This window comes from Calonectris borealis, chromosome 9, assembly GCF_964195595.1.
Source record: "Calonectris borealis chromosome 9, bCalBor7.hap1.2, whole genome shotgun sequence".
Taxonomy (NCBI): domain Eukaryota; kingdom Metazoa; phylum Chordata; class Aves; order Procellariiformes; family Procellariidae; genus Calonectris; species Calonectris borealis.
Window position 1 is genome coordinate 3182755 of NC_134320.1, and position 27289 is coordinate 3210043.

At 39.9% G+C, this 27289-nt stretch overlaps 1 protein-coding gene across 21 annotated transcripts in view; it reads left to right on the forward strand.

The window, feature by feature from the left end:
* Positions 1 to 3138: 3138 nt before the first annotated feature.
* GIGYF2 (GRB10 interacting GYF protein 2) overlaps positions 3139 to 27289 on the forward strand; it is an 80188-nt gene continuing 56037 nt past the window's right edge. For 16 of the 21 annotated variants that reach the window (XM_075157953.1, XM_075157956.1, XM_075157965.1 and 13 more), the window contains exons 1-5: positions 3139 to 3244; positions 15778 to 15857; positions 18473 to 18602; positions 20871 to 20966; positions 25440 to 25548. In XM_075157953.1, the coding sequence (XP_075014054.1) occupies positions 15817 to 15857; positions 18473 to 18602; positions 20871 to 20966; positions 25440 to 25548 (376 nt within the window). In that variant the 5' untranslated portion in view covers positions 3139 to 3244; positions 15778 to 15816. Of the gene's footprint in view, positions 3245 to 3728; positions 3973 to 4292; positions 4320 to 15777; positions 15858 to 18472; positions 18603 to 20870; positions 20967 to 25439; positions 25549 to 27289 lie in introns of those variants that run through there. The other 5 variants (XM_075157958.1, XM_075157963.1, XM_075157973.1 and 2 more) reach the window with 4 other exon arrangements.

Here is a 27289-nt window from a genome sequence, read left to right on the forward strand (position 1 = left end):
TGCAAAAGTACTAAAAAGAAATTGTCTAGCTCAATCTCCCATCTAATACTGGCTGACAATACTTAATTTTATTTACCTATAATTAATACTGTCTTTGACACTGTCCTTCTTTTATGCCTTGTGTCACCACAGGTGGCTCTTAAAGGTCCTGGTAATCCCAACTCTCTTTACTGATACCTGCTGGTACATCAATACCAGCCTAGCACTCCTGACGTGCCCCGAGTGACTCTAAGTCTGTTTGTGATGGCAAGTAGAGAAGTTTGGTGAAAAGCCTGTTGTGGCTATGGGTCTTTCCCAGAAGGGACGAAGACTTGCCTCAAGTTGCTCATCTCCTAGAGCAGGAACTCCACATTGTCCTTGATCCCTGGAGGATTTTTGTTTCACGTTTCCCAGAGTAGGAGATGTACAGTACAGGAGTCACTAAAACTTCAGCCAGCACCGAGGATGGGTTCAGCCTGTCTGGATGCTTGGATCGCAGTGTGTTTCTCACCGATACTTCTGTCACAGCCATCATCATTGGCTGTAGGGGACAGCGTGTGATGGCAGGAAGTCTTACCTAAAAAGCTTAGTGTAAACACAGTCAGGAGGAAAAGGAAAATGGTATGATCAGGTTCTTCCTGGCTTAGGCTTTAGTTGTGAGGATTGATGTGACTAAATCGAATTTTAACCTTATGGGAGTGTCCAAATAAATCCCTCGGCAAGACGAAGTAACCGGAGTGCTTTACTGTTGCCTTTCAAACTCAGCTTGCCACATGTGGGAAGGATGTCTTAAAATAATTGGGTGTTACAGAAGTAGCAGCATATTTGTGGTAGTCCATCTTTCAGCATAAGCCATCTGAGGTGACAGATGCATTGAAGTGACTGATTTTAAAAACTACAGTTGGATGTTCACCTGCCTGAACTGTCTGTTGTTTTTATTATTTTTAGGGATGTGACAAATGAGGACATGGAAAACAGAGGCTGCTGAGATATTGTCTTTTCTCAGACAAAATCCCTGGTATTTTGACAAACAGTGGAGCCACTTTTCCAAATAACGAAAAGAGGGGGTGGTGAGGGGAGACATGACAGACTCTGCTGCATCATCTGGGCTGCTTTTGACAATTATTTGCTGTTTCAAAGCTGTGCTCTGTGTCTGTAGCTCCTCTGCTGTACCAAGGGAGGCAGGCTCTTGCTTCCAAGCTAGGACGGGTGAAAGCAGAGGGTCAATAAGGAAGGTTTTTATTTCGTTAGGGATGCCACTTCCCTGCACTTGGATTTTTAATAGTGAGGATGAATTGGCATGGTAATCCAGGGCTCTGAAGTACATCATGCCCTTGGTATCCTAGTAAATGTCAGACTAGCTGCTGGGGTGATTTCACACCGAGACAGCATCAGCTGAAGTCCTGTAATTGAACCACGTAGGAATTTAACCACACAGGTACAGTCTTGAATTTTCATGACAGTCTCCCTGTTCTGCTTGAATGAGTGTTGTGGAAGATTTAAGATGCATTCGCTATTACCAAAAAAAAGTCATCTGAGTTTCCTTGAGGTATTTTACAAAAATGCCAACTTCTGCAGATGAGGCATGTTACAGACACTCTCTTCTTGATTTTTTTTTGTCTCAATAATATAATGTTTGTGCTAACTGGGATAAAAAAATTTCCACAAGTGCTAAACTTCTCCCATCTCAGATAAAGCTTGTCTTAGAGCATGTGAAAATATTTTTGAGTGCTCAAGTTCGATAAGTAGAATAACAAGGCACAGCCACTTCCGCAGTGAAGATGAAAGTTCTGATTGACAGCTTGAAATGCAGTGCTGCCTCTCTCCCTTCCCAGACCGCTATTAGTATTGTCTCAAGCTGTGTGACAACAACCAGGACGATCAGATGTAGCTTCTCAGAGTCCAGCCCTTTGCTTGTGAGCTTTGCTTTTACATACCAGCCTCCTAAAGGAGAAATTTAATTCTAAGATTTTCAGGTGAAGTAGTCCAGTCCTGTGCTGCTCTCAGCTAAAAATATGTCCTAAGAATTACAGGCTTTCAACCCATTAGCTCAGAAGAATCACTTGTGTTCACTATTGCATCATTTTTGGCCAGCGTTCAGCGCACAATGACAAGTATTTATTCACCTAGAAGAGGAGGGAGAAAGCTACGTGGATTGTGGCTGAAATCATGATTGGAGTGGAATTGTTTCAGCTGAAAACAATTATACCTTCAATAGTGCGTAACAGCTAGGAATAGTTTTTTAGGCTGAAGGAACCACATGGGGCTATTCTGCATCATGTACTAATATGGGTTTTAGGACTAAAAATAAAGCGGTATTTTTAGCTGAAAAAAAGTTTGCCTTGAGCTCCTTATTTTTCCATCAGGTAATTTGGAGTAAAAATATGTACTGCCTAATGCCCTTTCTCTACAAGCAGCAGCAGCAGCAGCCGCCGCCGCCGGCCCCTCCCAGCCGTCCCCCGCAAAGGTGCCTCCGCTGGGCTCCTCCGGGGCCGAGTGAGATCGGGGCCGGTTGCCCTCGGCGCCTGGCCACAGCGCGCGCTTAAAACATGGTCGCCTCTCAGAGTCGGACAGCATCTTGCGGGCTTCCAGTGCCACCAGTAAAGCTGAATTATCTAATGTAACCTAGGAGAGGGAAAGGGTAAGGCCGCGGCTGACAACGCGCGTTCCTGAGGCGCGGATGGAGCAGCCCAGCAGTAATTTACCTCAGCGGCCCAGGTCCCAGCCGCCGGTTTGCGCCCGGCCCTGCGGGGCCGGCGACAACGGCAGGAGGGTGACGCAGTAATTTAACTGCCGGGGGGGCTCAGGCTGAGGGGAGGTGGTGGGGGGGGTGCTGCTCCGGGAGAGGAGACTGGGCGGGAGGCCCCAGGACCGACCCCGCCGCCCGCCCTCGGGCCGGGCCCCCACGGCCCCGCCAGCACCCCCGCCTTCCCGCAGGGCTGTGCCGGGGGGCGGGGGGGCTGCAGTCAACGCGTGCCTCCAGCAGAGGGCGCCCGCGCTCCCGCAGGGTGGGGAGGGGTGCAGGGGGACTTGCGCGCGCAGCTGCTGGGGGACTTCCCCCTTCCTCCCCCCGGCCGTGCGCGCGGGCGGTGCCTGCGCGAGGGCGGGGGGGAGGGGAGTGCCGTCGCCCATCCGGGTCCCGCGGCGGAGGCAGGGGGCGGGGCTTGCCCTCACGTGACGTTGCGTGGCGGCGCAACCGCCATCTTGTGTTGTTGGGGCTGAGGAGTCGCTGTGGCCGTGAGGGACTCTCCGTCCGGGAGCGCAGGTAACGCCGTCCCGCCGGCTCCCTGCCCCTGCCACCGCTTCGGCCGCCCCTGCCGTCCCCCCGCCGCCGCGCTTCCGCCGCCGCCGCGCTCCCCGCCTGTGGGAGCGGGCCTAGGCCGCGCGCCGAGCACCGGCCTCGCCGGTGGCTCCTGTCCGCCGCGGGTGCCGCAGCCCCGAGGCGCCCTGCGGCCTACCGGGAGGCGAGGCCGCCCCGGCCCGGCGGCGAGGGGCGCGCCCAGAGGGCCTCCCCTGCGCTCCTGGCGATAGGCTTTTGCAGGGGTTGTGGGGCCTGGCCCCGCTCGGGGGTGCGGGCCTTGCACTATCCATGCGGCTCCTTGGCAGCAGGTCCCGGCAGGGGGAGACGGTGCCTGTCAGGCGACGGCGGGACGCCTGGGGCTCCTCACGCCCTCTGGGGCTGGCAGCTGCGTCCCCGGCGCCGTCTTCCCCTCACACTGACCCTTGTGAACTCACTCGTCCCCTCCCAGCCCAGTGGGAGTGGGCCTGTGTTCCGGCAGCGCCGTGGGCAGGTGCGTCCTCATTGAAGCCTATGTGTGCCCCGCTTCGAGCACGCCCAGCCCTGTCAGGTTATACGGGCAGAGGAAGGAGGGAGCTCGTCGAGCGCTCGAGCCTTTCCCCCCCGCAGGCAGCAGGGTGTTGGGAGCAGCAATGACCAGCAGTGTTTGACTGGAGAGGCCTTGGCAGGCTGAAGAGAACATCGATCAGGATTGTGTACGTTTGGTATTGATCCAAGACAAGTAGTTTCAGTGTCAACAAAGCAGTCTCCGCTCTTTCAACTCTGTGTAATTGCACTTTGAAGTGGGACAAGTTGTAGGCCAAAACGAGATGTTGCCAAGTAGTACTTCTGGAATAAAACCTACATTTTCCCCAGTAACCTTCAGCTCAACGTTCTTGGTTTGCTTCTGTAATGCTTTACCTCTTACTGTAATTCTTAAGTGTCTGTTTTCTTGGGTGGGAGGGAAAGAACTTCTGAATAATGATTATGTTCTTCTGTCTAACTTCTTGCTGCTCATTCTATTTTCTTGCTTCAGGAGCTGACTTGGGCAAGTTCCTGGAAAGTACGTGTGCATTTTTTTTTCCTTTTCCCATAACTCTGCTGGTTGCTTTTGTTCTTAAGAAACTTTTTAATAAACACAAATTAATTTGCTGCTTTGTGAATAGAACATTTGGTAGATGCACAATGTGATAATTGGGAACCTTTGTAAACAAAATGGGTTGCAGTTGTCACCAACAAAAGCTTTGTTCTGGTATTTTTGAGCTCTGTTATTGGGTGTTGGCTCCAATAGATAATAAGAGCTTTAGTATTATGAGGTATTGGTGTTCTTGCCGTTCACTTGAAAAGGCATCCTTTGAACAGTTAGCTGATGCTGAGGTAAAAATGTGTGCCCTGATCTGTCCTTGGGGTATCGACAGAAATGTTGGAGTGTCCACTGCCCCTTCTGCACCCTCTTTGCTCCCCGGGCTCGCATAGTTCTACAAGTTGACTGATGTCAACAGTCATGTGTGTTAGTGTTAATTTTTCACTGAATGTGTGATTAAAAAAAAAAAAGATTCTGTCTAATGGTCAACTATATTAAAAACAAGGTAGAGATTTATCCATGGAAGTTGAATGTCACTTCCAGCAAGACGTGCTTCTTGTGTTGAGACTTTGATAGCCCCTTTCAATATCTAACAATATTGTGTATAAATACTAGGTTTTCGTAATGATTTTAAGAGCTGCCCAGACTCTCCCAGTCCCTGGATACATGAACATGTATGGGGGTACTTGGTCACTATATTTCTTTTAGGACCTTTTCTGAATGGTTTCTTGAGCCTGTCTTTTAAAGCAAGAGCCTAGAATTAAAATGCAAAGTAGTCATGTTGCAGTGATGATTTGTTTCACAGGGTGCTTACAAAAATAATTTGATACCATGGTAAAAAGTTGGACTCTTGCAGATCCTCTTTTCATTACAGATGTTGATCTTAAGAGGACTGTAAAATACCCCCCGATACTCCTTTTAGTGTTTTTTCTTGCCTTCCTAAAACATACAGTAAATGAAAAATATGATCTTTATGCTGATGTAAGTGAAAAAAAAAAATGCTTGTAAATAGAGAGTTGAGGGCTTTGCAACTTAATTTTCCCAACTGTTTTAGTCCTTGATTGAGGAAAAGACTTTGTGTGCAAAAGGGGAGTGCAGAGAAGGTTTTGTGGGTTTTTTTTTAAGGAATTCGGGCTAAGTACCATTGCATCTCTTCTACATTTGCTGTCTCCTAAGACCGGTTGTCTAAATGGAGCTCTATCATAAACTGGAGTTTCCTATACCTGAATGTAAGAAAAAAGTTGGCAGCTCCTTTAAGATCTATAGATACTTCATTTAAAAACAAACTTGATGTCAAAGTCATATGGAATATCTCATTGGGGCAGCTGACAGGCTGAAGAGGTGGTTTGCTACTACATGTCTCTGCTGAAAGACCTTTCTAATAATTTAAACATACAAGGGAAACATTGGTTCACAGTAATTGATGAAGATGAGGTAGGTACCTGGCCCACGGTCTTTTACTTCCCTCTTCCCCTCCTTTAAAGTCGTTCAGGCCTCCAGCTCTTTGGATTTTTTTTTTTTTTGTTTGAAATACCAAGAATATGAAATTTGATTCTGTCTACCTTTGTCTGATCTTGTAAGTTCAAGTAACTGTCAAATGTATGTTTCTTATTCTTTCACTGAGGTCTTTAAAATTCCTTCTTAGGGCTTTTTAAGGTATGAAGTTAAATCTTCTCATAGTCTGAGTTAGAAAAAAAAACCCCTTTTCCTAGCATTTTTTTTCTAATTTTTTTGTTTTGTTTTTTTTTTCTTCCTCTCAGTGCTTCTTCTCCAAGATGAGTGGAGATAAGCTATATTTAATTCATGATTATAGATAGACAGAGCTAAGGGGCAGAGCAATAAAATTTCTGTTCACAAGCGTAAAAGCGCAGGCCTGATCTGCCTTGTCTTTCCTCCATAGCTTGCTTGAGATCCATTGGATGCTTTAGTAAGGAGAAACCTGTCTCCTCTTTGTTATTGAAGAAGCATTTGTGTTGAAAGGGACTCTGTTTCTTTGTGTGGTTTCCTCATCAATTTATTTTAATTCACTGAGTGACATTTGAAAACCTAGGTGTGTGAAATGCTGCAGGGGGGATGGTATTTGCTTTTATGGGAACAAAGTCAGTTTTCAGCCCAGCTTAGTCTCTCCTTTCCTCTCTTGCAGTCAACTCCTGAACATTTTTTGGTTGCACAAATGATCTGGCTTGAAAATTGTCAGAAATGAGAAAACTTAGCAAGTTTGCTCAAGGTGTACATAAGTTATGGATGGAACTAAGAAGAATTAAGTGCTTTAAATTATAAGGTTTATACAACATTGGCCCTCTTGTGGTTGTTGGTAGTATATATATAAAAACCCATGTAGTTCATCATAATGATGTTTAATACCATTATTTTTTCATCTTCAGCTGAGATAGTAGCGGGGGATTGTAGCAGACCGAGGTCGTTACATTGCTTTGTTAATAACTGAGATTGCCACAGTGTGTTGATTACAAAATGTGTCCACTTCTCTTTTTTGCAGAGGGAGGGCTGTCAGTCCGTTCTCTCTAAAGGTGGTTAAACATTCTTTGAATATAGAAACTGTAGCGATGGCTTGATGTCTGTGCGGGAAACTAGACTGCCATTGAAATTTTTATGTCCCTCTTGCGCGCTTTTTTTTTTTGTATGGAAAGGGTGCATAGAATTGTTTTGATGCATCTGAGGTTTTTGGCAAGCATGAAATCAAAGTGTGTGTTTTCAGGAGTTAGCCTCTCTTGTAATCCTTAAAGCTTGTAATATATAGAAGCTGGATATCTAGACCTCAGGACTGTGGAGAAAAGCAGAAGGGATACCAGGAGCTCTTAGAGGTAGTAGAGTCTATAGGTCAATGAGAAATTTTGGACATTTAGAAAATTTGTCTTAAAATACTGCCTTGTTGACAATACCTTTTGGATCACTTACTATTTTTTGATTCCCTCAGCTAATTATTAAAGCTGTGCATTATGATTTTCTATATTTTTGGCCATACGTTTTAAAAAATCTAGGCAAATAAGAGTGATTACTTGATGCCTTCAACAGTGGCTCGTGTATATGTAATTTGTCATTATCATCAAACAGATAAATGAGCTTACATATACCATATTAGGAAAATAAACTGGTTAGAAAAATATTTTTGTATGTTAAATAGCTGTTACTACAGTGAAAGTAAGCGTGATGCATTGCACTTTGTGAAGGTAATGTTTTGTTACTGGATATTTGGTCCTTTTTATTCAGTAGAGAAATACTTGTTTCAAGTTGCAGTTACTATGAAATACTACTTTTTTTTCCTCCTGTCACTGACAACAAATTGAAATACTTTGCATTCTGTTGATATTTTATGATAAAGATACTTGTTTGTGTGGCTGGGAGACTCGGAGGCTATGGATGTCCATGTGTAGATCAGGCTGGGTGAAAGCAGATTTGTGGTCTGTGTGTGGTAGTGTGTCAGTTCAGATTGGAAGAAAACAGAAGGAAAAGATGCACTTTGTACACTGTGAAGTTTACTTTGGGTGAAGTTTGATGATGATGATGGATAGTTGAATTTGTGTAATTTCAGACTTAGAGTCAGAATGTCATGTGGCAAGGAGTTGGTATGACTGGCAAGCAATGGATGTATAAACTGATTTTTTTTCTTTTTTTTTTGAGACATGTGTGGTAGAATCTGAGGATGATTTAGTTTGGAAGAGACCAGCCTTTGGTGGTTGTCTGCTCCAGCCTCCTGCTCAAAGCAGGGCTGACGTCAGTGTTGGACTGAATAATGTGTGTGATAGAAAGTGAGTGAGGCTGATCATGGAAGTAGCATATGGCAAGGTTTTAAAGTAAAAGCATCTAATAACTTGATTTAATAAATCAGAGGCCTAGTTCAACTACCATTAAAACCAGTGGAAGCTTTTACATTAGGCTTAGTTAATGCTGCATCATCTGTATATGTAATTTTCTCTATTTATGTTATACTAGGCTTTAAGAGTACTAAGGCAGGATCAGGATAACATCACAAGTCAGTTTACAAAGATATGGTTCTTAGATCAAAACAAGTGAATATCTTTAGCAATATTAACATCAAGAGAAGAAAAGTGATATGCTATTAAAAAGTGTTGTAATTCATATATAGTAACAAGTTACCTTCTGACTTCCTGGTTCATGAACATACGCAATCTGATACGCATACTAATTCTCTCTGTTAGGACTTTTTATTAGACACTTTGTCACTGTTGAAGATTTGTTTCCTGAAGTAGGGGATGTCTCAGAACTGCATGAGTAGGAAACCTTTAGAAGGTGTAGGGGGAGAGAATTTCTACAAAGCCCAAAGAAGCTGCTTATATAGATGACATTTAAAAACAAAACCAAAAAACCCCACAACAACCCGAATCTGTTAATTCAATGAATGTTTTCAGTGAATGTAGTCTGAAGCTTTGTTCTGCCACTTTGAATATATGTATGGGCTGTATAATGTGTGTGACGAGTGGGAGAGAGGTGTTGCAGTGTGGTTTTGGTTGCGTTCGTGTCATCTGGCTACTGGCCTTGTTGAGGAGCAGGTAGACAGACTCAGCATCCTGATCTGTAACATCTTGTGGAATGGCACAGACTAAATATTTACCTACCAGCAAATATTTGATACACAAGGTAGACAGATGTGGAAGTGATTTTCAGCTGGAAAACAAGAGTGCTGGCAGGATTTTGGGACAGGATTTGGAATGAGAAGTGGTTTGCGTTCCAGCCAGTGGCAGGGCCAAGGGTGTGGTCCCCTGACTCTGCTTGGAGCTTAATCGCGGGTGTCTGCCTTTGGCTGGAAGTCGTGTAATAAAGGTGGAGGTCACACTTGCTTTCTGGTGGAGAAACTCGGAAAAGCTTTCACGTTTGTTCAGGTGAAGCAAGAAGTGGATAGCTCTCTAACCTACCTCTAACCACGGAGTTCACAATAGGTAGGAAAGGAGGAAAATATCTGGAATTGTGATATTTAATGTTCCTTTATTTTGATTGGATTTTGTTAGGTGTGCAGTTCTCCTTAGTCTCTTGTCATCCTATCCCAGAAGAGCTTCAGTGCCTACTTCTTGTGTTTGTCATTCGTGGCTGTGGTGCAACATGTTGCAAGCTGCAGCACTCCATGAAGCTGTAGATGGACTTGTATGGTGAGCAGAGGGCGGTGAGTTTGGTCCTGCCATTTGAGAACGTCATGGACAATTTTTGACCAGAAACTGCTGAGATACTGACACACTTTTGCAATGATTTGAGGCAGGAAGGTTATAAGACTTTAAGAGATCTAAAAATGTAACTGTAATAGTAGAGGCATGGTTTCTGGAGAAGTGGATAGTTTAGACATTGTTCCCTTAGGAAAAACTTCCTCTTGACATGTGGGTAGATAGGCCTTGAAAAATTCACCGCCTTTGTCAGGATAAAGGCTTGGTAAGCCAAAGGGGACTACTGTGACTTGTCTGGCATCTTGTGTAATGTGACTAATGAATTTTTTTTTTCTGATTAATTTTCTGTTTAAACTAGAACATACTTTTTAGAAAATCATTTAGTGTTGACCTGAAAACAGCTTGCTTTGTTGCTTATCTCTGAATGTCTTGCTTCAGTCCCTTCACTGAATAAACTTGGGTCTTCAGCCTTTTTTACCTGCATGATCATTTACAGACTGAGCAAGATACTTAAATTTTTCTCAAAGTTCAATAAATAGAGCTTTGGTGTGGTTTTTTCCCCCCACCGTAAGGCATATCTGTCATGTTCTATCAATTTTTGAACTCCTGATTTATCAGCTTTCTTGCCTTATGGACATCAGAACAGGACACAGTATACCTGCAGTGATAAAATCTACTCTATGTTTACTCTATATTTCCTTATTTCAGTGTTTTCTGGTAGCTCTTCTAGTCAATGTTGTATCATATGTTCCTTTTCAGCTGATTAATGTCATAAATCTCAGACTGGTTTCAGGACTGCGTTTTTCCAGGATAGTCTTGCATTTGTTGTATATCACCTGTGTTTTCTGCTTGTGAGTCTTTTGATTGTATGCTTGGCCTTATTAAATGCAACCTGCTATACTGGACCGAGTAATTGAATAATTCATAGTGGTATTATTGATGATGTGTCATTTCCATTATTTACCATATCCATGTTTGTCATCCTCAGGTTTTAGAAGTTATGTGGGCCAGTGTTACAGATTCTGTAGAAGTAAAGGATAGCTTCTTACCTTTTACTCTGTTTTGAGAATATTTTGCCTTCTGAGATGGATTGTTGTAGATTCTTTTAGAAGAGAGGTTAAAAGAAAAAGTAGGTCGTGATGATTTGAGACTTTTCATGTGGTTCTAAATGATTTTGTACTTTTTAGCATTCTACTTAATTGAAATGTCCTGCAGAAGTTAAAATTTATTTCACCTACTTGCTTGAGCAATGAAATTTCTACTCTTAAAAAAAAATATTTTGATTGAATGTCTTCCATAAATCCATGTTGGCTGGCCTTAATTATGTTGGTGTCCTTTAATCAGTGTTGTCTGCTTTAGCCAATGATTAATATCAAACAGACTGGTAGTGTAGCCACCTGAGTCATCCTGTTTACCACTGTACTTAAAAGGTACCTTGCATACAGTTCTGGATCTTCTTTAATATTTCAAGAATTAGAGAAAATCAGCATTAATTATTCAGTCAACCTGTTAATTTTTTTTTTAAACACAGTTACTGGCACTGAAATTAGCTAGCTTTAGTAGCTGCCTGTGGAATGTTTTCTTGCTTGTGGAAGGTGAAGTTTTATCTTCTTGATGTAATGTTGCTGTTGCATGGTGGAGCACTGCTGTTAAATTCCTGTTCCAAGTTTGTTTAAGGAGAACCCAGTTCCTTGCACTTAAATCTGCTCGCATTAGATGTCCGTTGTGTTCTTTGGTTCTCAAAATTTTCAGCCAATTTCTAGGTTGAAAAGGCTGTTTCAAACCTACAGTAGCAAAAGAACTACCTTGAAAGGAAAGGATACATCTCTGATCAAACAGTAGAGCACTTCAAAATCAAATAGCTGTGTATAGGAAGGATCAGTGGTATATCTTTTTTCCAAAGTTTAGGTTTCCAAAGTTAATAAAAAACCTAAGCAAGCAGCAGCCCCAAAGCTATAAATTGCAGTGACAGTCCAAATCTTTTTTGTCTGTAGGAAAGATTAGATGGGCAGACCTGAATGCAGTCATTGCCTAGGCTCAACTTGGGATGCTAAGAATCAGTTTATCTCTATCCAAAACAGCAAAACATCTTGGTGAGACAGATTGCCATGTGGCACAAGCCGACAGAATTCTGTAATGGAAATGTAGGAATTTAACATTGCCTGAAAATCTTAACTCAAGACCCTGTGAGTAAGGGACAAACCTTAAAATGGCAATTTCGTGTAAATCCTGAGGTTGAGCGAAGTCTGGAAAAGTCATGGCAGTTTAGATCTTTCAAAGTCTCTGAAAAACAGCTTTTTGCCTAGGTATTTATTAGATAGCTATATGTTTTAAAAGACCACAGCTTGTGGCCAAATTCTGCCACACTAATTATAGACCTTCCTAAGATTATTTTTTTTTTTCAACTGAAACATCATCTTATGCATTTTAACACACAAATCTATCCGGTAGAATCAAGTTCTGACTTGTGTCTGAAGCAGATGTTTCTGAGAGCTTTAATAGATTTGTCAGGTACTAAATAGCAAGCTTGAAAAATAATTTAAAAAACCGCAAGCTTGGTAAAACAACTATTGTACCTAGAGCAAACCAATGAAGTGAGTTGAGTGTTGCTGATAGCAACTTCTCTACCTATAATATTACCTGTTAATTGTGAGTGAAAGCCACTTAAAGGCTTAATGTTATTGGATTACATTTTGTGTCTGCTCAGAGGATGGACTTCTGACTTCCAAAGTACTAAGCTGCTGACAAAATGGAAGGGATGTTTTTTCCCTTGCCAGTCCACAGGTTGATGGCGGGGTTGATGTGATTTCTCCTCTTTTCAGTCCTGCATGCTGATAGCGGATTGGTGGCTGTTTGTAGAGTTGCACTGGCACCTTGATCAAGGATTGACCTGATTTGAAGAAAACCTTGGAGAAAAGGTTCCCCTTTGAAGGAGTTCTGGGAAGTCCTCAGGTAGTTTTCTTCCCAAGCAATGGTGCTAACTGGAGTTATCACAATATGGCCTCAGTTTCTTGCTTGAACTTGAGCAACTTGCGTGCTCTTTGCCCATACAAAATCTGCGGCTGTGCAGATTCCTCAATCAATAGCCATTATTTTGCAGAAAATCTTGATTTACAAGACTCTAGTAGTTCAGAAAGGGGCTTTTCCCGCATCAAATTATATCAAGGAGGAAATGTGTTAGGTGTATATTATTTTTGTGATTTGCTGTCCTTGATTAATAAGGAGGCAACATAGATAAAAAAGACGAAAATTAACATTTTAATTGTTAGTATTGAAGTTTAGAGCCTAAGAAAGTTATCTAGATAATAAAGATCTGATAAATTCATGCCTTTTCCTTGTCCAAAGTAGTTAAATTTATGACCTAATCATTCATTCCCTTTTCTTAATTTCTCACCCTTTTTCTTGCTCCACCCTGACTCTTTCCTCTCTCGGTGTAGCGCCGCGTAGTCCACCCCAACTGGCCTTTCCAGTTAGTACAGCTTCTCCTTTGCGCGCCGACTGTGTGTGTTGTGGAGTCCCTGTCAGAGGTTCCTCTCCAGTTTGGCTTCTGTGCTCTCACCTTTTGGCTGCTGCTTTGTGAACCCGCAGAAGCAGTGCATGGTTTTTGCTTTCCCTATCTTGTCTGCTCTGACATGGCTAAGTGTATTCCTCTTGTGCACTTGCTGTCTTAGCTTTCTTGAGTCTCTTTATCCTGTTCCTCTGCCCCCCTCCTCCCAAATCATTACCTGTCTCCAGAGTGCCTCCTTTCCAAGGGTTTTCTCTCAGCTTTGCCTGTAATTTCTTTTTCGTGTATGTTTTATTTCTGGGTATTGCTGCCTATTAGAGTAAATTCACCTGTTACTCCTACTCAAATAATCTGCAGATCTGTTTTTTATTCGGGTTTTTTTTTTCCTGTTCAGCTACAATTTCATCCACTTACAGCTGTCTCACTTTCCATTCAAAATTCATACAGTCAGAACTTCTAGGGAGGCAGTAACTTCTCTGAATGCAACACAGAAGAGGAAGCCAGCAAAGAGTTGCCAAAACAAAGTGTGGTGGCCAAAATGGGGGACAAGGAAAGCCATTTTGCAGCTCAATGGGATGAGATTAGCAGGCTTTGAGTATGCTTGTAGGTACTAAAGTGCTTAGTAGTCTAGTAGAGGAAGATGACACAGTAGCCTCAATTTTTGGGAAGGAAACCCAGAGGCTGAAGAGGATGGGGCCCAGTGGGTCCAAAACAAGTAAACCGCTGGATCCTAACTGGTTTTTAGTGTTTTATCCTTCTAACTGATGCTTTTCAGCTGTGTTTTCATTGCAGTTTAACATTCGGTGCCAGCCTTTTTCGTATTACTGATACTAAGCTAACTTTGATGTTAGGAGCTAAAGATCCCAGGTTCCCTAGTGATCCACATAGTTGATCTGAAAGCTCTCCTGCCCACACTCCCCCAGCAGAAGGATTACAGGCATTGCAGGAAATGAAGGGACAGCCATCCAATTAAAGCTGCTAGGAATTGTCCTAGAGGCTTGTCTCTGCTGAAGTGTGCACAATGGTTTGCTTGAATTGCCCCACAGTATTTTCACGTGTGGCTGCTGTATGTCTTTTTAGGTACCTGACCTTGTATTTTGATTTGCAGAATGATGAACAGATATACCGTGAACATTCTAATGAGCTGTTGGCTGCTTCAAAAAGGCAACCCAAATCAGACCAAAATAATCTCCAATTAGGCCTGTGAGAATAGCTGGATATTTTTGTATTAGCTTCTGGTGCATGTAGTGGGGATAATCCCATTTCATTATATGAGGTTATTGTGAAAATAAAAATATTACGATTTGTATATAAATTATATTGTGTATGGGAAAACGTTAATACGGCATGTACTAAAAATACATGAGCCAAATGTTGGTTGGTAGGTTTAGGCTGCAGAGAGTTTTACAACTATTTGTAATCTTATGCCCAAAAGATTTGGGTAAAATCTGCTCAAGCAGTTTTAGCATGGTGGTTTTTTTTTTGGCATTTTCTAGCTTTCAGGCTGTTGTTTTTGGTTTTTTTTTTACTTTAATATTATTACATCAGTAGCATATATATAAGAAAAAATGTTTCCTTTGTTTGGTTTTGTCTTTTCTTTTCTTCAGTAACTAATGCCCTTTCCACTTCTGTCTCCCCATGTTTTGTTTTTCTTTTCCATCACCTTTTCATGCAAAGTGTAGAAAAACTTATGAAGCTCCTTATTTAGTCCTTGGGTCTATTAAGGAACAGAGTTCTGATACGGCAAAGCTCTCTCCCTTCCATCTGTCTTTATGGGTTCTTAAAGTCTAATCAACCAGTTTCTGTAGGTAATGCTTCAAATCCTTTTTTATTTGGGCTTTGGCTATAGTGTGTTTGATTTTTAAAAAACTAAAACCCCTTCCTCTGCAGGTTTGGATTTTTCTGTTGCTGGAGGGAGAGAGGAGCTCTCTTTTTTTACTGCAAAAGAAACTTCTCCAGAACTGCCTGGGCTGGACTTGGCTCTGATAGAGAAAACTTCATAGCCTTTCCTTAGTCTTGTTCTTTCCCTCCAATAGGCTTCATCTGCTGTTGTCCATACGCTCTTGATATATAGGAACTTGACCTGACCTTCACTAGTGTCTGCAGGACCTTGGCTACTAGGAATGAAAGTAGCTGGAGTCTTAAGTTGTGCATTTTTTTGCTTAATAAAACCAAGAACGAGAGAAGTGCTGTCATCTGCCTGCAGATTTAGCAGGATATCACAGCAATGGATGTACTCAATCCTTAGAAGGCTTGTTTTTCAAGAGTGAGCAGTGGAAATTTCTTGAATACTCTGCCACTCAACTGGCAAAGCTTTCTTGCTGTAATTCTAGGGTTTTTTATCCTCTTGTAATTGTCAGGAAGCTGCAATTCTGTTAATTAAGCATTACTGTTCTTACAGAAGAGGATTATGCATCAATGTTTGGTTGTCTTGTGGTAATCACTGATTTGGAAAGGGACTGTTTGTACAAATTGTTTCTTCAGACACCCTGATCCAGTGTCCTGTTTGAGCTGTTAAAAGAGGAATTTAGGGAAGAGATCTTGATGCAGTTACTCCTACATTAGTAAATCAATCTGTGTTGGAGAGCTGAAATGGATTCCTTAAAAAAAAAACAACATGCAAAACCAAACAAACAAAAAACCAACCAAACAAAAAAAAACCCCAAAAAACTCAAACAAACCACGTAGTCAATTTTTTTTCAGTTCTTTGCATGACCAGGTGTGCTTTTGTATTGTGAAGAAATTTATGAAGGGCTGTATTAATCCAATGGTTTTCATAGTAAACATTTTTATTTTTCAGGTTCACGCTTTTTAAAAAAGAGGAATAGAACAGGAAAAAATGGCAGCAGAAACTCAGACACTTAACTTTGGGCCTGAATGGTGAGTTTTTTCTGTTTTGTGAGACTCTGGAATGTTGTCTAAAATTTAAAAAAAAACATTACGAATTTCTGTCCTTTGGGACTGAATTGATTGTAAGACTGAATGGGATATAATGTCTTTGTTGTTCCATACTGCTTCGCTTCAGTCCCTGGCCTGTGACTGAAAGCAATATTATAAAATTAGTCTTCACTTTGTAAATTGGCATTGTGTATGAAATGAGTTGGGTTTCATGTTATGGTAATGTATAACACTCACATTGCTACCAAGTATCTGAGGGAGGAATAATGTTTATGATTTCGGAGGTATACACAAAGTAAGTGAAGAAGACTTACTTGTTCGGTCGTCCCATGTGATACATATTAATAAGAAAGTTCTTACACTCTCCTTATGGGACTTAAATCTATAGCTAAGCAAGCTTTGTTTTTTCCAGTATTTAAAAAAAAAAATCTATATGGAATATGGTAAAAGTATGCGTTTCATGTCAGTCTCCTGCATGTGTACACTGAAAAGTGTCAGGAAAAATGAGCTATTGTGTTAAAGGGAATCCATGGCGTTGTATAATTTTGTGTCAGCTGTTAGTTTTCCAGCTTGTCTGACATGCATTGTCCTGGCTTTTGCTAAAGATTAATTGCACGGGTGTGATTATTGTTCAGTATTTGTTCCATTTTCTTGTTAAAAGTGTTGGTGACTGCAATTACAAACAAGAATTCTGGATGGTATGGTTTCTGAAGAGTGATGTGATCCTTAAGTGTGTAAATGGGAGTGTGGAGTGGTGGTAGGAAGTATAATTGCTGCATAGCATGTGGTAAGACTATTACTGGAAAAACGTATTCACTTTTGATCACACATTTTTATACACAATGTACAAAAATGGGAGGGTGTTCAACAAAGAAGTAAGACATGATTTGTGGCCTGGAAAACAATGAGAGAGCTCAGTCTATTATGTTAGATTGGAAGAAGGTTAAAGAATGACTTTATCGCTATCTATAAATACACCCACCAGGCAGATATCTTATGCTGGAGTGCTCTTCAGTGTAAGAGACAGACATGATTAGATTCATTGATGGATGGAAGCCAAAGTTATATTAAAAAAAGAGAAGGGGGAAGGCAACTCTAAAAAAAGCACATATTTTAACAGTAACTTGATTGCTGTGTCATAGTGAGAGGACTTCAGTCTCCATTTAGTTTAAAAACCAGATTAGATTATGTATGAAAGTATATATTCTGAGTTAGTAGATTTTTACAGGAATAATGGAATAAAATTCTAAGATTTGTAATTATTCTTTTGGGTTGCAGTATAGTCATGTCTGTCCATGTATGCTGTTGTATCACTTAATAGTGAAACTCTCGGTCACGTTTGATCTGGATTGGAGTTGAACATTGCACTGAGCCATCTAATCCTTTGAATAATGCTTCCCCAGGCATTTTTTGTTTGGAAGTGGTATGTAAAGAAACTGCCACTGGGTGGCACCAAACTAAAAAAATAAGATAAACATTTGACTTGCAAATTACTTTCTCCTTTCTGTTTAAAGAACAATAAAACAAATCAAAGCATGCTTCAATAATTAGGTGAAAGGTAGCCTCTGAATTGATGTTTTAGTTTAGAGCACCTTCCTTTCCAATGATTTTGCGATTGTTGAGAAGAGTTTTCTTTGTTTTACTTGTCTAAGGTGCACATCAAGGAGGATGTAGGAAAATGGTCTGGGTTTTGTTTCTTGACACACATCCTTTTGTAAAACATTCCTCACACTTAAAAATACAGGACATTTGGGTAGCTGAGGAAATTATTGTATAGAATGAGACTAATCTACTTGCGGAGTGGGAATAATATCATATAACTGTAAGATCTTATCTGCAAGAAGTTGAGTAGCTTACCTGTGTGGGATGAGACCAAACTTAATAGCATATTTGTCTGTTACCGTAAGTTAGATTACTGTTTGAAATGTCTCTGAAGTAAGGTGTGGCTATATTTTGTACATCTTTTTTTATTGAGACACTAAGCTAAATGATGTATGCGCTCTCTGAAAAATGCCATTAATTTTAAGTTCTGGAAGAGGAATTTGGAGTAGAGTAGGATTCCAGAGACACAAGAAGAAACCTCATTGCAAAATTTACTGTCCTATACTGTTTGTTAAGCTTTGCGAAACATCTGAATAAATTTTTCCTTAGATTAATGTTTGCCACACTGTCCCTAGTGTGGTAAGAATTTTTCTTGTCAAAAAGAAGCTGTTGTCATTAATATCTATGGACGATTTACAACTGAATTTTGTGCAGCCAGTGTAAATAGCTTAGTCAATGCTTTAGGGGTGTAGCTATCTTGCTGTATAGTCAACATAAGAGGTCTCCAGGGTATGAGTTGAATTCCTTGATGTGCTTGTGGGAGTATTTTTTTTTTTCTTTCTCTTTCCTGGCTATGGGAAAAATGAGGGAAGCTCTTTCACTCTTCTTGTTGAAGTTTTAGAGTTTTGAAGTTAGACTGTTAATGTCTTTCCTTTACTTTCAGTACTGTATTTATTTCATTTGTGTCAAATCTGTAAATGTGAAGAGGGATGATTGCATAGGTGAAGATGTATTCTCCTCAATTCAGTTTTCATTGCTTTTCTGCTTTATTTTAGGCTGCGAGCTTTGTCTAGTGGCGGGAGCGTGACATCCCCTCCTCTGTCTCCGGCTTTGCCAAAGTACAAACTAGCAGACTATCGCTATGGGAGAGAAGAAATGTTGGCACTTTTTCTAAAGGATAATAAGGTGAGCAGGAAGAGGAAGAAGGCCTGATGTGTGTGCTCCTAATGACAGTCTTGTGATTACGAAGTTATTTGTATTTTGTGATTATGGACAAAGAAGTTATGTATCCCTTGGCAAAGAACTGAAGAGGGCCAATTGTGGGGTTTTTTGGTGCATGTGCTTATTTGATCCTACTCTTGCTGCATTCATTATGTTTGATTCTTTTTGCCACTTTAGGGCCAACTTCCTATACCCCATGAGAACAAAAAAACCTGATTGTCATATTCAGTCCCACTGCCACAGATGACTGAGGGTTAAAGTCTCCTTGCAGCTGTGCAGATTTGCTTGCCTCAGTAGGATTTTATTTAATGTAGTGTAAAATAGTTATTTGATTCAGCTTGAAAGTCGGGCAATAAATCATATTAGCAGATCATCTGAAAAAGGCAAGAGCTCCCCATTTATTCTGACTTAAGGCAGTTCACTTTAGCAGGTAACCAGCCCAGTGAGAGCAGTCCTCAAGTAGTTCACTTCTCTGGGAGTCAGGACACCAATACAATCTAGCACGTCATGCAGAAGAGCGGTGTAGAAAGTCAAGAACTTCCCTCTGGTTTAATTTCAAATGAAGGTTCTCAATGATACAAAAGTGTCATTTCAGAGAGCATTTCAGGGAAATGATTCGTACATTCTGCATTTGTAAACATTAGGTTTTTCTTTAGATGGTGACAGAGGTTGGTTTATTGTTGCAGCAGGCACGTAGTGACTTGGAGGTCTGAATCCCTCAGAGAGCCTTACCCTTGAGTCGGGGAGGGACTGCAAGAAATTATGTCAGGTTGTGCCTTTAGCTTTGCATATAGATGTGCACACCTACCTCCATGTTCTTACCCTACCATGACTGTGCTGACATTTCCATACTGTGCTGGGAGCCCTGCATTGCTTATACATGGATTCAAGAGTGTTGAATGTCAAAGATTTTTCTAAAGCTGTTAAGTGTGTTATAGCTTAAAGCCATGCTTTAACATGCAGAATTTTCCTGCTGTACTTTGAGAAGCTGCGATTTAAACCTTGATGTTATGCTTGAATAAGTCAGCCTGTCAGAGGTCATTGTCTTTTGCAATTTGTGTATGTTATATCAGATGATGCTAAGACCTCTACAGTTGTGGCTGATTCAGAACAACCTATTAATACCCTGCGTTACAGGAAGCTCTCAATAGTTATGAATGGTCCAAAAGAATATTTTTTCCCTCTGTGTTTGCCAGAAAGGCATTATTATTAGAGTATGTCCTGCTTTTGATATACACGTGTTTCCATGGTGTTGAGTAATTCTACTTATTGAGACTGGGAGGACTCTTGACACTGTTTCTATTCAACTACTAGATCTGATGTTTTTAAGCTGTATCTTGTACCCTAGTCCTTTTTCCCTGTCATCTTCAATCTTTGCTGGCTGAAGATTAGGCAAAGTTGCATCTCTGATTACTACATACTCTGATTGAAAGCAGGAAAGACTTCTGCTAGCATATACCCAAATGAAAAAAAAAACCCCCTAGTTTGCTTTGCTTCAATTAAAATTGGAAGAAGTCTTTTATCTTTAGATTGTGAACTAGATATTTTTGAAACAGTTCTCTGTTGGCATAATTAGAGCTCACTTGGCTGTAATTGCAGCTTCTTGTCCACATGCTCAAGGTCACATCTGCTGATGGAGCTTCCATCTGACCGTGGACTGATTAAAAATTAGTGTTAAATTTTATTTTGATTTAAACCATGAGTGTTCTCTGCTTAATAAATCCATACATGTAGTTTAACTTTACTTTTTTGTTTGTTTGTTTTACTCTCCTTGTTGGTTATAAATTGGAAATGTTGACTTTAAATCAAATACAACCTCTGTGCTGTGTATGGTAGTTTCGTTAATATATAAATAAAAATCTGGCTATAAAAGTGCATTGAAATTAAAGCAATACTTCTGTAATTTACCGGATGAAATTTCAATTGGTTCAGATTAGAGCTGCAGTGGTGTGGAAGTTGGAATTCTGATGTGTATGATCTTGATACTTTACATATTACAGTTGTGAGTGGTGGATGCTTTGGATGTTTTGTCTATAAGAATTTTTTTTCTGGGGGGCATAAATTTGCAGTGGAGTCACACCCACCCCCAACAAATGTTATTGGAAGTACTGATGTATCAGGTAATGGAGACAGTTGACAGGATGAGAATTTTTTTGTAAATCAAAGTGTGTAGCATCATCCCTGCAATGGAAATACTTGGGTATATTTTTATGCTATTTTTCTTTCCTACAGATACCTTCAGACCTTCTGGATAAGGAGTTTCTGCCTATTTTACAAGAGGAGCCCCTGCCACCACTGGCACTTGTACCTTTTACAGAAGAAGAACAGGTTTGTATCCTTTTTTAAAAAAAAAAAACCAAACAAACCAAAACCACCTTTAGATTGTCATTAGTGTAAAGGCAAAATAAAAAGTGTGCCTCTGTTAAAAAAAAAACATAAAATTTGAGATCAGTAGATTTCAGGGAAAGAAATTATGAAAGCATACTGTGTTAGCATAAAGTTTAAATTCCGTTCATGCTCAATCGTTATCTTAAATTTGAACAAATATTTTTGTTGATGGCAGACAGTCAACTTGTTAAATCCAGGTTCTTCTGAGAAGTATTACCTATTTTTTACGTACACAGCCTTTTCAGATCAGTGAAACTTTTTCTACAGTTTTTGGACCACCTTCTCTGTTGTAATAGAAGTGTCTAGGTTCTGTAACTTCAGTTTTGTAGTCTTTGGAGAATTGCTGAAGTTTTTTGACTGTTAATGTTTCTTAGGAAGGTGCAGTACTCTTACCTACTTTGTATATAAGCAGTTGCTTGATCATTTCCTTGTTTGGTCTCTATAGATATATAATTAATTGGTGAGCAAGATAAGAGTGAGAACAGTAGTCCACAAAGATTCCATTTCAAGGGTGACTGATCTGAGTAGTTTGAAAGCCTTTGCTTTAAATTTGATTCCTAGCAGAGAAAACTGTCCACCCCCCTCTGGATAAATGCCTCTGACTTTTGACTCTGAATTGATTCCCTCTTTATGGCTGTCAGAACTCCTGATGTTGCAGTTGTTCTCTGGTCTTTCATGTTTCTTAGCATGTTTCTTACTTTGGAATACTGTGGTTTGATTTTTTTTGTTTGTTTCTTTTCTAATAGAAAGCTGAGTATTTTTACTGACTTAAGTGTAATTTGATTTTTGCAGGGGTGGGGAGTGTTAGTATTAGTTTCTTAAGATTTCAGGGCATCCTCCTTCCTTTGCCCCATGCTATTGTATTCTGAATTTTTCATCGTTTTTTTGTGCCTGCGTATTCTGGCATATCCTCTTCACCTCTTCTGGAATTCCTTCCTCTTCAGAGTTGATTCATATTTCTTGTGTCTTTGTAGGATGCTGTCCTTTGACATAAGATGCTAATAGTTCAGCTTTTAATCAGAAGTCATATTTATAAGCTCATGTGAATACTGTAGGCACTTCAAGTCATAGTTAGTCTTAAAAGGCAACTGAGATTGAGAATATGCTTTTATGGGAAATCTTAGCCCAGCTCCCATTCTACAGTGGAAACAGGATGGATTCAGGCAGCAAGCCCAGGAAATGGACAGCCAGACGTACAGTAGCACACCAAAATATTAAACCTTGGTGTTAAATACCTTTGGACTTTTTTTTTTTGCTGATGTGTAGTGGAGTCCTTCAGAGAGTAAACTACAAGCCTTTTGTGGTTGAAGGGGATGTTGACTTGTGGAGATTGTCGAGATACTGTCCAAGAGAAACAATATGAGTTTAAGGCTATGGTATTGAAAATGTCCTGAGTAGCCTCTTGGTACAGATGAGATGGTAAGTGCTGCTGAGCTTCAGGGATAGGTGGTCCTCTGCTGCAGTGCCCAGTGTTTCATCAGTCTTGAAAACTTCTGAGGAATTGGTGTGCACCGTTCCACTGTTTTTTTTTCCTGCTACTTTTCACCTGTAATCATACAGGAGTCTTCATGGTCGGCTTAAAAGTTCTCTACAATCTCCACAAAAATTTTAATCTGAAAGAAGAGGTCCATATTCCCTTTTTAAGCAAATCTTTCCTTTAATGCTTTCTGGGGACCCAGAGGATGTGAACAATCTGGTTTTTCTTGTCTGAACATCTTTTTTCTCCCCTTCATGATATTCAGATGGTATCATTTGAGATACCAAGGGAATGGCATTATTTAAGCTACCAGAAATTCCTGGTGTTTGTTCCCCATGACATAATAAACATTGTTCATCATCAAGAATCATGTTTAGAAGTGATCTTGAGGTGAATATTAATGGCTTTTCTGCTAGTTGTGGTGCAGGAAAGCTCTTTAACCTAAGATTGATAAGAGAGTTTAAAACACCTTTGTGCCCCCTCCTTGAATACTGAACGTAGTATTATCCTCTCAGAACTTGAGGGACGGAGATTTGGGAGTCCTGTAAAGGTCAGACTGATCAAAACACCTATCCTTCGGGGTAGTGTTCATTTGAAGCTGAACCCACCAGGCTTGGATTCAGAGCAATTTTTGCCTGCAACCTGAGAGTTATGCACCTGATAGCATTGTAGTTGTATATGTAGTACGTCCGGGAAGAACGTATCTCAAGAAGATTTAAAGATGTGTTATCTAGAGGTGGATGATAGAAAATGTCAGCTATATGAATTTAAGTTTAAATTTGTTTAGTCCTGTGGAATTTAACTAGTCAGATACTTATGGCTACAGTATTCCCTATTACAAGACAGGATGTTACAGGACTTTGGACGGAATTGCTGGTCCTTTTTATTCTTTTTATGTAGAATGTCACTTTCCTGGTGATAAGGATGCTGAGCTAACCTAGAGCTGAACTGATTCACCTTGTAGTAAGTTTTGTTATACGACATCATAGATTTGTCTAAGATCTGTTTCCAGGGAACTGTCTCTTGAAGAAAAGAAGGTTTCTGCAGATAGCTTTAACAGAGGTTTCCACCACCAACCACTGGCAATATGCGTATGTTCCTTTGCCTCCCCCTTTCCCCCCTTATTCCTATTTGCATTAGGGAAGAATTCAGTTGTCTTAATCTCAGCTGCTTGTGGAGTAAGGGAGTCTCAAGCTTTTGCTGAATATAATGGAGATTTTTTTGTGTCCTCATTGGTTATGTTTCTGACGTCTGTTTCTTGGGGCATCTTCCATTTGCTACCAAAGAATTGACTGAGCCCCTGTTTTGGGGCAGCTTTGCTGTTTAGTGTGCGTTGTCAGGGATGGACACTGAAGTAATATATTAATCAATAGTAGGGCGTTTTTTGCTTTGTTGACTTTGCTTTTTTGTTACTTATTGTGATCTTACCATGTGGATTATTATCACTATGCACATTACAAGGATTGCATCTTCACCACAGCAAGTCTACAGAGGGGAGGAAGAATTTGTTCAGAATTTAGGCAGACAAATCAAATTAAAAAAAAATGGAAAGGGAAGTGAAATTACTAGTTTGTTCTTACTGGAAAAGTAAGGCATCAAAAATTAAGGAATCTCCTATGCAAGACAGTGAATCTGATCAATAGCTTAAAGTTGGTTTTGTAGTAAAGTATTTCACTGCTTCACAAAAAAACAGAAGTATCAACAGCAGGAAAGGTGGTGATTTGCTTAAAAGCAAATGGAGGTGGTTCATTTTGACTTGCCGTTGAAATGGTTGCTTTAAACTTTAAGAGCTTAACTAGGAAACTAGAATCAAATTTACTGGAGGCTGACCTTGCTATTTTGCCATGCATGACTGGATTTTTTTTTTTTTCCCCCTCAAGTCTACTTAGTTACCAAATTTCTCTTGAAGGAAGATCTACTTTGTAGGAAGAACATATCAAGCAGTTAGGCTTGTTTCTGAAATGGGTTAAAACTCCTTCAGATGTCTGTTGGCTTTGATGTTAGCCATTTAGATTTTAAATAGTATATAATTGCTTGTCTCATTGTTCTCTGAAGACCTTCAAAGTCATAGTAATTCAGATGAGTTCACGTAAGCATTTTGCCTCCTTTAAGTTCCTATCAAAAAGCCTGATGGAGCTGTTTGGAGTCCTTTGCTTTCTAATGATTTAAAACATGCATTCAGAAAGTGTGTGTGAATTCAGGTTTGCGTGTTAATGTTTCTGAACGTGCTCCTGAATTCTTTGGCCCAGTTTTCCAACTATTTGTGCTCAGAGAGTGGGGCCAGAGTGGGTTATAATTATCCATTCTTTATCGAAATAGCTTTTTCTTTAGCAATTATTTCATATTAAAATAAAGTTAAATTTTACTTATTAAAATGAGTATCACTTAAATTTCAGAAGTCTTAAATACACTTAGTTTTCCCCAAAGGATGTTACTCCTATGATACATTTAGAGGAAGAAAAGACTTATTTCTGCAAAGGAGATTGGTAAATATAATTTTATTCAAGTTGTTTTGCCCTTTACATGTTCCTGCTGTGCTTAAGAAGTAACTTTAGAATTGGTGTTAATTAATGGTGTTAGGTATAGGCAGGTGCCAATCTCTTTTTGCAACTGAATGGCTGTGTTTAAATCTGCTGATGTTCTAATCACTTCTGTGCTGGAATCATCTGATAAAAGAGTAGGTGCTCACTTGCTACCTTTAGAGCATGGAAATTTCAGGTAAGTAACTTGGAAGCACTAATATTGACCAAGATCCTTTTATAGACCGCTTCAGCTACTCAGGTCTCCAAGGAATCCTTTTCCTTGTTAGTTGTACAGAATTTGTAATGAACATAAGGAAAGCAAAGCTGATATTAAGCTAAATTGAGGATAATGGTAAGTTTCTGGTTTTGTTTTTTTAATAGAATCTCACCTTGGCTCTTTCTTCTTCTTGGCAGAGAAATTTCTCGATGTCTGTAAACAGTGCTGCTGTCCTGCGGTTGACGGGACGTGGAGGAGGAACGGTGGTAGGGGCTCCTCGAGGTCGAAGTTCCTCTAGAGGTCGAGGTGAGCTGGTGGTGGGATGTGCTGCAATGTATGCAGGTGATCCAGGTTAAAGCTTCTGAAAGATGTTGGATGGAACTTGGTTATAGCCAGATTTTCTCATGCCCATTTTCTTTTCCCTTAAACCTTGGAAACATTTCCAATAAGGTGGTGTTGGAGAATGAATATTGTGTTTGGTGATTGTTCTGCACACCTTAGTGCACATCTGGTACCTGTGTTACATGCCTTTGTCAGATTGGTGGGTGTGGAAAGCAAAAGGGAAAGGTAGTTTTGAGGTGGAATAGAAAATTGTTTGGTTCAGAATTGTTAGAAATAACTTTATTAAAGGTATAAAACCAATTTATAGCGAAAGGGGAGAAGAATCCAAAACATTAAGATTGTAGTAGGTGGTGTTCAGTGTTCTGAAAAGCCATTTTTATTTATAAGGGAATAAACAGGAGAAGATTAATGGAAAGACATAATTGAATTTGGGAGAAATTTGAGTCTTGCCAATTTTAGTGCATCACTATAGTCAATGTCTCATCCTGGATCACTTCAAACATTTGCAAATGAATTGAGAAAATGTCCTCAAGCTGTATCACTAGATTAAAAACAAATTGTTAAATCCAGAATTTATCTTAGCAGTTTCCTTTCAGTGTGCATACTGCTGTGAACACTATTTTGGGGGCTTATATATGAATATGATGGTTACATTTAGAATACTAAGAAGCTAATAACTTGGAAATATCATCAGGAGTAATTAATCGTGTTACCTCTGTCTTTGCAGGTAGTTAGGTGAGGTTTCTCTTGGGGTCCTTTCTAATTTAATTCTAAATGTCCTTAACTGGTGATATTTTTAATAACATCTTCAGAAATCACTTCCATACATAATTAAATGCTTGACCAGAACTTTGCTCTGACTTAATTTGTTTTCTCATTTCTATTCTCATTCCTTAATCCTGCTTTTTTCTTGGCTTACATCTTTCAGATATCTGTAGGTTGTCATCTGTCCTCTTGTGGTTGCTTCCTAGCTAAGGCATATACATTTAACTTTTACGAGGCTATCCCTGGATTTCCCTGTACTTCCCCTTCTTTATTTATCATTGTCTTTGCCCAAGTGCTCAGGGCCTAATTAAAAAAAAAGTATGTGCACATATGTAGATGTGCGGTGACACTCTTACTTGTATATACCTTGTTATATTTCTGTTGTAAATTTGAAAGCTGTTTCTTTTTTGCTGTGTGCTTTTAATGTATTGCATTGCTACCATCCATGTTTCACTTTTGCTAGGAAGACATGTATTAGCTTTTTTTTTAGATGCATTAAGACTTAATTCTGCAAATGAAGTGAATGCTGCTTAAAATTTGGTGATTTGAGATCATATGACCACTAGTGTGCTCTCTAGTTTGAATATCAAGATATCTTGGCCATTTTTAATTTGCCAAACCCTTTATTTTTTTCTTTTGTCAAATTTTCCTTTCTTTTTTTGCTGTACCATTAACAATGAACGTCATCCTTATACAGTGAGCAGTGGGTTGCTTTTTTAATTGCCCCTGCTAGTTTCAATGAGGTCATAGGGTTTAAATGTGGCAGAATATGACTTCTAATCCAGTAATTCTATTATTGAATCTATTTGTATGCATGGAAATTTTGTTTGGCAATAAAGTTTGATTCATTATGCTTTAGTAGACAGAACTTAAAATTTATGCAGTATTATTAAGACTGAAAGCTTCTACTGCATATATTCCTTTTTTTCATACTTCATTT